A 13,768-nucleotide genomic window follows, 5' to 3' on the forward strand; every position below is an offset into this window, starting at 1 on the left:
TGTTGCATTTCTGTCTTGTTGGAAAAAACAAGCTGGCGAAGTCTGATTTAGATAATACTACTGGAAAGTACGTAATCATACTGAGGGAATGGTTATCAGGGGTTTCTAAAGGCAAGGAGAGCAAGCACTGTAATACATTGTCCAGTTCTCTTGAATGCCCCAACCTCCCTGGGCAAAAACATCTATCCAGAAATGTGCCTTGAGGTAGTTTTGAACTAGTGTGGGTCCTCGCAAGCTCTGCCTGTGACCTCAGTTTTACTACTCTATTAAAGTAGTGGGCCTTTAGAAATATCAGTAATGTCCACATCAGAGATGGGCATTTTCAGGTTGAATTAGGGGTATAAGCAAAGCTTTGGGTAAACCAGGTGAACGTTTTCACCTGTTGCTGTGTATGTACAATAGTACAGAGGGGCAATGCTGGCTTTTTGCAGAGCTGGGTGAAACAGTGCAGGATTTTAGGGTCTTAAAATCCTTAAGACAACAGGCTTATCAGTGTCTCATAGGCTTCTTTGCCTGACAAAATGATCTGTGCAGCTTTCCAGCCTGAGCAGGCTTTGGGACCATGTGCGGAGCTGTGCCTGAACCTGTAATCCTTGCTGGACTGAGCTGGTTTGGCACAGCCATGCTGGGTGACTTTGTATCTTCGTAGTTAATCTGTAAGGCAGAAAAACTCTGCCTGTGAAGAGCCGAGTTGATTTTATTTTAATTTCCTTTTAACTTTAAATGAAATTTGAAGCTGTTTCCAGAACTGAAAATCCATTATTTTCCTTTGCCACCTAAATTCATTATTTCTAAATATTTCTCAACTGAAAAATCTTACACTTGATTTGACATATATGGCCATGCCAAGTGGTTGTGTGTTTGAATATTCTGCGTTGGTATTTGACAAAGATTTGAGGGGGTGTTGTTTGCTCAAGTCCCAGTCGTTGTAAGTCGTGTCTCAGTTATGCCTCTTTGAGAATTAGGAATGAAGTCAGGAGGTGCTAATGCTGTGGGTACTCCTGCATCTGGGGATTTTAATGCGGCAGATAAAGTAAAAGAGGAAGACCAGTCTTTTAAGACCTGAGATCTGAGTTTTGGGCTGGCACGATGTTCTTTTTAACTAAAAAATTTACACTTGATTTCTGTCAGTTCTCATTAGTGAATTGAAGGCTGAAACAACTGATTTTCCTGCAGATGGCTTAACTGTTTTTCAGGTTTCAGCATTGCTTTTCATTCTAACTGTCATAAACGTGAAAATTGTTCAGCTAGTGCAAACAGGTGCAGGTTCTGTTTCCCACTTGCTGGATCGAGGTACGAATCTGTCGTCTGCTTTGACATGGTGAGAACTTTAACTCAGGAAACAAAGTGCAATTTCTAAACCAAAAAGTTCTGAGCTATCCAGCAACGGAACTGAGAGGAAACTTGAAGTTGTTTCCCAAGTGCGGAAAATCACGTTGAGCTGTGCCAGCAAAGACCTATGTATAAGCTCTGTTTAAGCTTCATCTTGACTACATCGTTTTGGAAGTGCCTGCTTTAGCAACTCAGCTGTCAAAGAGGGAATGACAAGCCACTGGAAGTGGTCACCTTTCCAGCTGGCAGAGTGCTCCCAGAAGAGGCTATGCATCTGTCCCTTGAGAGACATACAAAATGTTTGAAGCTTTGGCAAACTCAGATGCAAAGAATGTTGCCTTAAATGTACTGCAAGATTACCGATCTGAATAAATAACCAGAAAAGTTGTTCTGCACGTACTACTCTGGGTGGATTATCATTAATGGGTCTCAGTGGATCAACTGGAGGTCATGCATCCTCGTAAGTAAAGACGAGTAAATAGGATTTCACTCTGCAGTACAGAAGGTGCTATCCAAAATTGCAAAGAGAATATGGCAGAGCATGTCTTTGCTACTTCTTCCAAAAACAACAGAAATATTAACAATGCATTCACCTTACATAAACCATAGAATTTTCATGTCCAATATGAAAATTTGTCCTCATCTTGTGTGTGTCTGAAGGCCTTCAGGCCTCAGCCTCCTGGCTACTATTTTGAAAAAAAGTAACAGTAATCTCTCAACTAGTGGGATGGTATACATTTCTCACAAAGGCTTTATTTGCTTATAGGGACTAAATGCTGAATATTATACAGATTTGCATAAAGTGCAAGGACTTTGATTTTGACAAAACACATATTTTGCAGAACAATATTATCTTGGGAGCAATTAAAACTTGCATAAACAAAGGTGGTGTTTGTACTGGCAAACTTTTCTTGCTACTTCTCATTCTCTCCCCACCCCTTGCTTCCCCCTCACCCATTCACTGCTTATGTCATTGCTGCAGCTAGAAAGATCTTCGTTGCTTTCAGGTGCTGTCATCTGCATAACAAAGCAGCGATCCAGTTGTATCATTTCTGAGCCTTCAGAAGTGTTAACAGATGTGTCTGTTCTTGAAAGCCGAAGAAGGCATCGTATGAGAAGAAAGCTAAACTAGCCATAGAAGCTGCAGAAGCTGAGAGAGACTAAGTGTAGATGGGAGGATAAAAGCCTGAAATTCTTTTTGTCCTAAAGCTTCTTAAAATTGAAAACTGTTTTTTGTGTTCCAAAGCTATTTGGAAAGCTATTAGATTTGGAAGGAAGTTTGGTCTGCATGATATATGCTGATATAGCTGTAATATTGGAAATACGTAATTGGGATATGTGTCACGCTTGCACATAACTTTCACTGATGCATTCATGTTTAGCATTTGCTCAAGGGCAGAGTTGTGCTGATAATCTCACATACGGAAGGTGTGATTTCAGAAGTCACTTCAAATTATATTGAGACATTTGTAAGCTTTAGGTTTCACATTAAGGAAAACATCTTCCCCAGGAGGGTGGTGCAGCACTGGAGCAGGTTAGCCAGAGAGATGTGCAGTCTTCACCCAGGGAGGTTTCCAGGTCAGCCTCAATCTAGCATTGCAAATAGCTCCCCTTTAAGGGGTTGGTTGGACTGGATGACCTTCAGAGAGAGATCCCTTCCAACTGCTGTTTCAAGGAGTCTGAAAGGATGCTACCAACACATTACTTCAGGATAATCTTGTGAGAATAAACTTGCCTTGGAGTACCTGTTTTATTGGGACACTGAAATAGTTAATGTGTGAATTCAGTCATGTATAAAACAGTGGGGCAAGTATGTTTTCACTCCATCAAGATGAAAGATCAAATGGTTTTTCATGGGGACTGGCTGTACTGTAACCCACAAATGACTAACCTTCAGGAGTCCTGAAATTAGCATCCATAGATTTCTGACAAGGGTTGGCAGAGTTTAGGGTAGTTACAGGGGTTCTTTTCAGTCAGAAGAACAGAGTAGCAACACTGTTTGAGCACAGATAACATGAAACATACTGAGGGTAAGACTGAAGCACAGATCTTGACAGGTAATATGTTTACCAGTACAGACTTCCACAAGTAATTTACCAATTAAAAATATTGGAAAGAAAAAATTGGATGTATTGAGACGTAAACCACAGGATGGTGTTGACGTAATGTTTGCCTTTTCTTTGCGTTAGTCATGTTTTAAAATATTTGGAAAATGCTGTTGATTGTTATGAGTAGGCTGATGAGCTTTCCGTGTGCTTTCCAGAATATCACAATATTAATTTAAGCTTGAGGTCAGAATTAATCATTTTTGTGTCTCTCCCCTTTTTTTAACCATCCCACAACAGATATGTTACATTAAGTGTTACAGCTTTGCCTGCAAGTAAATAAAGTCCTGTCAATCAGAGCTGTCAAAGTCCAAAATGTCTGCCCTACTGCTTCTACATGAAAAAAGAAATCCTAGCAGGAGGTTGAAGAATTAAAATTATAAGGGGAAGGCTTTCTATGTGACAGCATGGGAAGAAGTAGTATTTTTGCCACATTGTTGTATTTCTGGAGAGCCCATTCATGGGCACTACAGAAGTGTTTTCCATGTGTAAGGGAGGGGCACTAAGTCCTAGTCTGTATCCTTAGTGGGCTTTATGAAGCTGTTTTCACCCTTACTGCGTAAGACAAAATAGAGGAGACTTACATGTACATATCCCAACCAAAGCCTTTTGATACTAAAGTTGTAGAGAACTGTGTTGTTTTGATTGCTGCGTGTTTCAAGATAAGGTTTTGCTCTAATGCTGTAGTCTTAGCTGTGGTAATTAAACTTGTTTTCCCAAGGAAATCTTGAAGAGAATTTCCTCAGTTCCAGAGCATATTCTTACCAATAGCTTCCCTGCAGTTGAGGCAGGAACAAAATCTAATTTGCAGCTTAATATTGAGAATTTAAATGATAGAATGATATAATGAAGTACAGTGATCTCTGAATTCATAGATACACAGCTTGAATGTGTTTATATGCCAGGTACTTTCAGAAATGTATAGAAGTGCACTTATAGGACATTCTATAGTGCATAATAAAGAACTGAACTCTAGTTACTGGTAAGATATGCTGGTTGTAAAGAATAAAGATACTTTCTATCTCCAGTTTCACCATACTGTTTAAACCAAGGAGCCTTTCTTTTAAGAAAACGTTCCTTATTAGAAAATCCAAAGCTTTCACAATAGACTTTGATCCTTACTGTAAAATGAAAGGAGGAGGAAAGCTTTCACACCAAAATGCTAATAACATTCTCTTTGTTAGTGCCTTTGTATTCCATATTAAGTGGATCTTTGCCTATCAGTCCAAGTTCTGCAGCTTTCTAGGCATCTGCCTTCCCATAATACAGTCATCTTTGCGCTGTGTGGCGGACTATATTTTTTTCAGCTGGGGAAGAATGCTATTTATCCTTTGTAAAGTATCTGCCCTAAATGTGGGTGGACCACTGTTCAACTAAAAGCATGTATTTGTTGCAGGTGCACTGTTAATATACTGTTTCTATATTGTTAAATGGTGCAAACCAGAAGAGGCAGTGCGACACTGGGTTTATTGTATGAGCAATAACTAATCTTTAAATTACTAATGATTACATGATTGGGTTTTTACATTGTGGTTTGAAAAATGGAATGCTTGTATTGTATTCCAGTCTCTTCAACCTCTCCAGGAAAAAAAAGGAATTAAAATCTAATTTGCTAGGAAAGACTTGCACCTTTTAAGCAGGGGAAAAAAAACCCCAACAAGTATTTCCTAGCAAATCATGCTGGACTTGTGCATTTTTATAGTCCTTTTGAAAGCATGATGACAAGGTCAATAGCCCTGTATGCATTTTCAAATTATTTGCAAGTTGCTGAATGCTAGGACTTCTAGATTTTTTTTTTAAATCTGCTTATTTTTATTTATACTTTCTAAGTCCATTCAGCAGTTAGATGTCATTGCAGTGAGCTTCTGGGCATTCTGCCAAGTCTTCAGTATTGTCAGGATGCTGGGTAAAGTACAAAGAAAAATGCTTGTCTGTGTTTCCTTGTAAAATTTTACAAATAGCATATAGCTTCAGAAGTAAGACCACCCTTATTAAGGTAAGAGCAGAACTAGATGAAAACAGGACTCTCACTTTCTCTGACTATCTGTACAGCTAGTTAGAATGTAGAGTGCACTTTGACATGTAAGAACTGCAAATGTCCATGAATTAATAAGAAAGTCTGAGCTACAGCCGTAGGCTTTTGGCAGCTAAAGGTGTCTGTGTTTAATATTGTAAAATTGTGTAACAGTGTTACTGTTAAGTGAAGATAAGCCTTTTCTGAAGTATTAAAACTGAACAAAAATGGTTTGAAATTTTAGAAGCTCACCATTATCATTGCCTCTCTTACAATTGATCCTGTAGTTATAATGACACATTTGGCAGAGCCTTGTTCCTATGCACTACAGTGTATGGTTTCCACAAATGTTCTCATCCTTTTTAAAAAAATAACTTTGTGTATTTTTTAAAGTTGTTTTTATATCATAACTTGACATTCATTTGATTCAAATGTAGTAAGATATAGGAGCATTTTTTTGTCATAGAATATACTGTGGTCAAGCTGATTGTTCATTTCCCAGGTTAATTTCTGTGTAAACGTGATTTCTCTGTGTGGAAAAAAACCCCAAAATACAGATACTCGCTTGCAAATTTGACTTCAGGTGGAGTGAGTGCCACATGCGTCTTTGTACTCTTTTTTTTGATGTGTTTTGCTATATACATTGCACTGCAAAGAACAAAGCAATGTAGCTGCAGTATTTTTCCCCTGCATTTTAGAGAAGATGTTTGTAAATGAATCTGAATGGAGATTGTTATGCTTTGATAAGAATTGAAAGGAAATCTGTGTGCATGCTTTGGGGTACTCGCTAGGCAAGATTATTTTCTATTGTAAGTTACAGACTTTTTACATGAGAGTTTGAGAACAGCCATGCTGTGCCTGCTCAGAGAATAGATAGGATTTAAGCCTCTGACACTATAACGACATAAAACAAAAGTGATTTTGTTTTTCCTGTAGGAAAATAAAATATAGAAGAAAGGAATTTAAACTTGATTTGTTTGATATTCTCGTGTAATTGCTTCTTTTTACTAATTTCCTCTCTCTTTTTCTTCCAAGTTTGTGCTGAAGCTTTCAATCCAGATGAAGAGGAAGAAGATACAGAACAAAGGGTAAGAATGAGTGAATTGCATCATGCATGGTTCTCTCTGCAGTTTGACAGGCAGATGTCTGTACCTCACCTTTTTCCTACCACTTGTGCATTTCGTTCTGAGAGGCTGTGTGGTATGCTGACATTGACAAAGTGACATTGCTCTGAAATTTAGGGCCACTTTGTCTCATGCACTTTTTTAGTCACTACAGCTTTAATGTAATTTTACTTCAAAGGACTTAAGAGCTGTGCTTAAGTCTACCATCTTTAAAATTTTGGATATTTTCCTTTCTTAATTATCTTAAAGGCTTGTTGAGGCAATCCCTAGAGCATTGATGCTGTTGTGAAGAATTAGTTAAGCTTTACCACAGCTGTTTCTTCATGGGTGCTTAAAATTCCTCACATGCTTTTTACTGCCTTTCTTGTCAAAGCAGTTCTGCCTGAGTAGGAGAAATACTTTGACTGTGGCCACCTGTTGTTCTGTTTTTTTTGAAAGTTGGGAATTTCTAGGAATTGCAAGTCCAGATACTGTAATTTTATTTCCTTAGAGATGCTTTTATGTGAGCAAATCTTGTAGCCTGGCTGCTGAGAGTTACAGTTTTCTCTCTGGGCTTCGGGTGTTTCTTTTCCAGATTCTATCTCAAGGATGCTTACACTTCTGCAATGAAAATCTAAGTCTAATTTAATTTCTCTTAAAAAAGAAGATACTTCAAAAATAAGACTCTATAAAAAGAAAAAAAGACTGAGTGTGTCTGATCATCCAAATGTTTGTAAACCTGGATACATTTATTCCATGAAAAGTCTTAATTTTCCTGAGTGCTGATTCAATATTCACTTTTCTTTTAAAATAAGGATCTAAGATCTGCTCAACTTTGGACAATGAATTTTTAGAAATGCCTAGTAATGTAACTGCTTTTTGGTATTCTTGTTATTCCAGAAATACAGTTAATGTGGTGAATGTGAGGTAATATTTTTATATATGTTTTCATAATTAGCCCCCAACAAGCACATATATAAACATTTTTATAACACAGTGAGTGTTGGTTCCTTTAACCTGATGAGATGTTTATAATTGGAAAGAAGTAACAAAAAAAAAAAATCTCAAACAGCAAAGCTTTTATTTAAGTAATTTTGTTGAAAAAAATTACGCTTCTTAGATAACTTCTGTTATTAGATGGGCTGAGATACATATGCATCGTAAATCTTACAAACTATCTGTATATCAACAATAAGTATATTGGGACTAATATAGGCAGCGTTTAGAAAGAAAACTGTTGACTTTTTCCTCTGTTCCAAACGCTCAAGCCTTGACTGTGTCTGTGGCTGGGCTAGAAGGGAAGGGAAAGGAAAAGACATCCTCTTTCTTGTCTTTCTGGACTGTTGTTTGGCATGTGTCAGTTGCCAGCATAATATATTTCTTATGTCTCTTTCATTCTGTCTTGCATTGTATGTTCATATATAAATACTGTTTATGCAAACAACAAAAAAGATCTGTGTACTTTGACATTTTTAAATTGTGTTCTGCTTTTTCACTCTGAAGTGAAGATTCCATCTGTAATCATATTTCTTTGCTCTCATGACAGTTTTGTTTTACTTTGTTTTAAAGGTAGTTCATCCAAAAACTGATGAGCAGCGATGCAGACTGCAGGAAGCATGTAAAGATATCCTGCTCTTCAAAAACCTAGATCAGGTAATATAATTTTAAGGAAATCTTAACTGGACTTGATCGTTTGTAGGTACAGGTAATAGCATGATCTAACAGTCCAGACACTTGTTTGCACTGTGATAGTTCATGAATTATTAATTATATGCTGGATTGGGACATGTGTTTGGAGATCAACAATCAATGAACAATATAAACAAACATGTCAAATTGTCAGTTACCATGATTGTCAGATCCTTCTCCCTGCAAATTCAATTTTTTTTGTTAGAGAAGAGTTTGGTTTTGGTTTTTTAATTCTTTTGCTTATTTTTCAATATTCGCTGTTGGCTACCATTGCACCTGATTTTCCTTTTCCCTAGGAAACAGTTCGTAATTTTGTGGGCAATTTAAAAAGGAAATTACTTACACAACTATGATATTGAACACTATCCACACTTGCATGATTTCAGATTGCTGCACCTTTTTCTTAAATGCCAATGTGTCAGTAAATTTTCTGTAAATGAATGTAATGTTTTTAGATTGTTCCTATTCTTACTCGTCTTATTTTTATTGCTGAAGTTGGTGAATTACTCATTGCCTCAGCGTTGAGTTTTAATGATGAGTGTCTCCATTGCTCGCACTTAGTAATCTTAATTGGTATGATTTTTTTTTTAATGAAGATCATAGGATAGTTCAGGAACAGACCTTTGGAGATCCTCTAATCCAGCCTCTGAGAGGCCATAGAATAAATGCATCTCATCTCTGGTCTGGTGTTTCCATGAAGACAGAACTGACATCTCTACTACAGGTTGGGGAAGAATGAAAGCTGTAACACCATCGATGGTTCCTGCAGCTTCCTGGTTTGAATTATTGAGCTTTGCCTGAGATATGAAAGGATGGATGTGACAGCTTATGGTTTCAGAAATGCTGCTCAGCTTTCCTTGAAAACCAGGAAGTTCTCCCAGTTCTTGGTTGCTGTACAAACCCCAAGAGTCATTGAACTGCATTCTCAAAATAATTGTTGAAAGCTTTTGGTTGCATTCAGCAGCTCAAGGGGTACGTACAAAATGTGATCACCATTCGAATTGAGTAGGCCAATCTTTTAGCTTCCAGCAGAATCACCCAGAAGCAAAAATTAATCACCAGTTTATATTCAAAGATGACTTTGAAAAACAAATTTGAGCTGAGAAAGTGGGCTTGGAAAAATACTGCTTCCTGGGAAAAGCTTTCTAAGCAGCTGAGGAGAGGAGTAATGGAAATGATCTTGACTGCGACTGTTAAAGACTCAGGCTTTAAGATAGCACATGGCTGAAAAAGATGACTGCAGTCCTTACATTAATTATAGTAGGATAAAGAGCACTTAGCAGAGAGGGGAGAGCTTTCCTAGTAATGGGTATAAATGGAGTATGGAACTTGCATCCTTTCACCCCTCTTCCTAATAATTTCTTTTTAACTCCCCCTGTATGATGTGACTGGTTTGGAAGGTTGGTTGTAGAATACCCACTGAAAGACAGAATGCCTCGCTGCTGCTTTTGGTAGGTGTATATTGTCCTTTAATAACTGTGAGGAACACCTTCAAATTAAGACTCAAAATATGTTCTTTTGCTTCTTAATCTCTGAAGAGTGTCATGTAAAACTGTTAAACACAAGCAAACAAACCCAGCAACAACAAAACTGCATAAAACCCCTTTAGGAGTAAATATGATTGTGTCCTGGCCAAATTCGTCCCATTTCCTCTGGTTGCATTTAGGTGAACTGCGCTGAATTTAGGCCCAGTGACTCAACAGCCCTTTTAAATGTCTTCACTTGCATGAATAGTTGCTGTAATACTTTGCATCAAACACAAGGGAGCCAGTGTCCAGTGGATCACTTCTAGCAAGGTTCATGTTGAACTTTGGACTAAAATCAATTCAGATTGTCACAGAGTTTAACCCTGAGATTTTGAGCATCCCCAGTGATAAACCTGATTTGTGTTTCAATATAAAGTGCTGGGGAAGTAGATAACTGTAACTCCTGTTAAAAGCTCTGTATGATGTATCATGCGTAGGCTCCACAGCATCTTGTAAATGAGTTTGTAGAATCCTAGTTACAAGTGAATTTTGTACTGGGTGAGAGCAATGACTGTTATCCCTACCAGCAAGGTCCCTGAGCATGCTCAGTACCCATATTTAAACCAAGAGGGTTTTTTACAGTTCAGAAATCCGATGAAGCTTGTCCTTTTATTGACAGAAGAGCTCAGTGTTTTATTTACTTAAAATGATAAGTCTTTGCTTGTTTATCCTCCAAATAAAGCATTATTGAGTTACAGTATTTTTAAAAAGCTTTTTAAAATCTGCATTGCTTGTTTTCTGACAACTGTTACTTAATGCATGCTGTGAAATATGTGGTTAAAATAAATGGCTTGCATGCAGTGTTCATTTCTTTAGTTTAAATATCAGGATAGTTTTTAAAGACAAGAAAATAGGATTCTAGTGAAAAGATAGGCAATATTTTCAATATAGTGGTGCCTATAGATGCTGCAATGATTATTCCCAACTTAAGGAGCGCAGTAAATATTTCAAGTGTATCTAGCAGCATAAAGACTGGTTTGCATGTTCATGCAGTATATTTTTAGAAACTAAGCAGTGATCTACATCTTCAGCTTTGAACATCTGGTGATGGAAAATGCAATGAAAGTCTATTGTTAATGGACTTCACAATAACAAAGATGGTAAAGCAGCTCAGCATTGAGGCAAGGCATTTATATGGCATCATCTTTCTTGGCTTTCACAGCTTCCCTGTGCTGCCTACAAAAAAAGTTTAGTCACGGCTTATCAGTGAAATCTAGTTTGAGTCTGCTGTGCAGACCAGCATTATCCCTTTTTCTGTATGTGCTCCCCATCTGTACCGATCTGATCTCGTCTTGTGCTGGAATTGCAGGTTCTCTAAGACACAGACAGACTATCTAGGGAAATAACCCTGTTTGTATAGTCTTGTTCACTACAGTCCTGATCATGACTGGGACTCTTAGATGATGACAGTACAAATAAGTTACTAATAAATCGTGGTGCAGTTTCTAGACATACATACATATAATGAAATATATGTACTCTTGACATAAATCAGTATGTATTCATTACAGTGAAGCTGTACCAAGTAAGAGCTTCCTGTACATGTGCACTTTGGCACTGAAATAGTATGCATAAGTTCAGCCATTTGGACGTAAATTTGAGATAATAGCTCTTCTGTAATGGAAGTATCTATGTTTGTCTGCATTATTGAACTTGTATTAATAATCTGGAAACAAGTGAGGTGCTAGTGGAAATCAACATTTAGTATCAGTATTACTTGTATTTGCATGCAGTAAAAATAATGCAATGCATGTTGCACTTCACTATCCAGATCAAGTCAAATGAACTTGCCCTTGTCCAGCAATAATGCTAAGGTGTATTTTCTGGGAGTTTTTTTGACTTTTTTTTTTGTCCTGTTTGTTTTATAGGAGCAGCTGTCTCAGGTCCTCGATGCCATGTTTGAGAGGAAGGTGAAACCTCAGGAACATGTGATTGATCAAGGTGATGATGGAGACAACTTCTATGTCATTGAGCGGTAAGCAGCTGTGCCTTTGAAATGTAGACTGTGTTTCTTAGCAGTAGCAGGGAATGCTTACTGCAGGACGGTTTCTGAAAGAAACTTACTTTTTGCAGTCATTGCCTCTTCCTTTGATTTTTCCATTTTACCCCTTAGGTCCCTGTGGACTTTTGGATCATTTGCCCAGGGGCAGTCAAATTTGACAGAGGTGGACATTTCAAAGCTGCTGGGTTTTAACACATTCTGTGCCACTGCGTAAAAACTCAAATACCACCTTCTCTGAGGGAAGGGCCGCAGCATGAGCTTGCCTATGATTTGTTCAGTTTAGCTTTTGTGCCCATCAGCATATGCATAGCTTAAAACCAGCCATATTACATGCTGTCTCTAGACCAGCATGTATTTTTTCTGAAGAAAGGATGGGGGAAAGCAGCAAAAGAAACCATATGGTAAGGGAAGGTATAGGAGATTATTTTGGCGAAGAAGAATACAGGAAATAAAAATCCGTGGTAGTGGCTACCATGGAACAACCTGGACTTTGTCCAATTAGTTTTGATCACTGACTTCAGAGAGACTTGTGGTTACTTTGCTTCTGTTGGTCATGTGATTTGTATTTGCAGAGTTTAAGGTGCCATTTTACAATTTCTTGCATCAAGCAAATTCACATGATAATTTTGTGGATCATATATACGTGCACCAGGCATATAACAAGATATGTGTGTGCATGCACGTTTTGAGTATTTTATACCCTTTTGGAAGAAATTCTGGCTAATGTTACTTCTAATCACCATATCTGAAGAAGAATTGAGGACACCGACTTAAGGACACAGGTTTACTTCCTCCTGTAAAACTGTAATATTAAACAGAATGTTACTGACCAAATTACAAATGTCTGTTGGAACACAATCTTAGCAAACTACTTTTGTGATGCACTATTTAATCTTCCTTATCACTGAAATAATGGCACCATTAATACTGTATCAAATGCTTTCAAAGCAGTTCTTCAAAACAACGTGTTGCCTTTTGAATTGTCATTTATGCTGTGTTTAAGGAATTTGCAAAAGAATTTCAAGGTTAGAAATTGTTCATTTTAAATGATCATTGTTCATTTTAAGGACATTCCCGTTTCTGATTAGTGGAATTACAGAACATAAGGCTACCTCAGATATATTCTGAGCATATGCCCATTCCCCGGTCCTCTCCATGCTATCCCATTAGCCTAAACCAGTGCTCTATTTCTATACTCAGCTGTCTCCCTCAACCGCTCTGCCTCAGACCAGTCCCATGTCTTTGGCTAGATAGGACAAGTTCCTTCTCTTGCCATGTTCAGGCTGTCCCAGGTAAGAGTAAGGTACTGCAGATCAGAACTCATAGGAGCCAAAGCCACCAGCTCTGCAAAGATGAGATGTATGCAGAGCAGTGGTTCCTAATCTTGTGGAAGCTTAAACTCAGTTTGGGAGCCTCTCAAAAATGTTAGATACCATCAACCTATTTTAATTTGTTTCTGTGTAAGGCACTTAACCTGTTGGTTACTAAAAAGCTCTTCCTGCTATGAGTTTTAACCTAAAATAAAGAAATGAAATGGAATCTTATCTTTGATATTCAGTTAAATGTTTTTATGGTCTCTGTTCTACAGATGTAATGCTATTTCACAATATTTTTTTTCTATCAAGAGATAGTTGGGTTGGAAGATTTCAGGTTTTTAATTTTTTGTTTTACCCTCAATGTGTAATACACCATTAACACAAATATGTTGCCAAAAGTATGTGGCAGAAAGGCTATACAATGAGGGAAATTAAACTTGGTGTTGTCTAGCAATAGAGCATACCAGCCTTTGCTGTGAACACCAGCGTGGCCACAACTCTTACGTCGGCTATTCAGTTATTAGAAAGAATTCTACAGTTAAGAATTTTCTGTCCCTCTGTTGCCCTTTCCAGTCCTCCTCCCTTCCAGTCCTCCTCCACCTCCCATTCCCTCTTTTTTTCATGTGAAAGAATAGTAGGACACTGCTTATGGAAAGCTATAATATTTCCACTTGCCTGCAA

General features: G+C 37.7%; 1 protein-coding gene across 1 annotated transcript in view; it reads left to right on the forward strand.

Moving 5' to 3' along the window:
* Positions 1 to 13,768, forward strand: part of PRKAR2A (protein kinase cAMP-dependent type II regulatory subunit alpha) — a 64,339-nt gene that overhangs the window by 33,884 nt on the left and 16,687 nt on the right. The window contains exons 3-5 of the mRNA XM_059823200.1: positions 6,487 to 6,539; positions 8,124 to 8,207; positions 11,638 to 11,744. Of these exons, the coding sequence (XP_059679183.1) occupies positions 6,487 to 6,539; positions 8,124 to 8,207; positions 11,638 to 11,744 (244 nt within the window). The remainder of the gene's footprint in view (positions 1 to 6,486; positions 6,540 to 8,123; positions 8,208 to 11,637; positions 11,745 to 13,768) is intronic.

Source organism: Gavia stellata, chromosome 12 (genome assembly GCF_030936135.1).
Source record: "Gavia stellata isolate bGavSte3 chromosome 12, bGavSte3.hap2, whole genome shotgun sequence".
Classification (NCBI taxonomy): Eukaryota; Metazoa; Chordata; class Aves; order Gaviiformes; family Gaviidae; genus Gavia; species Gavia stellata.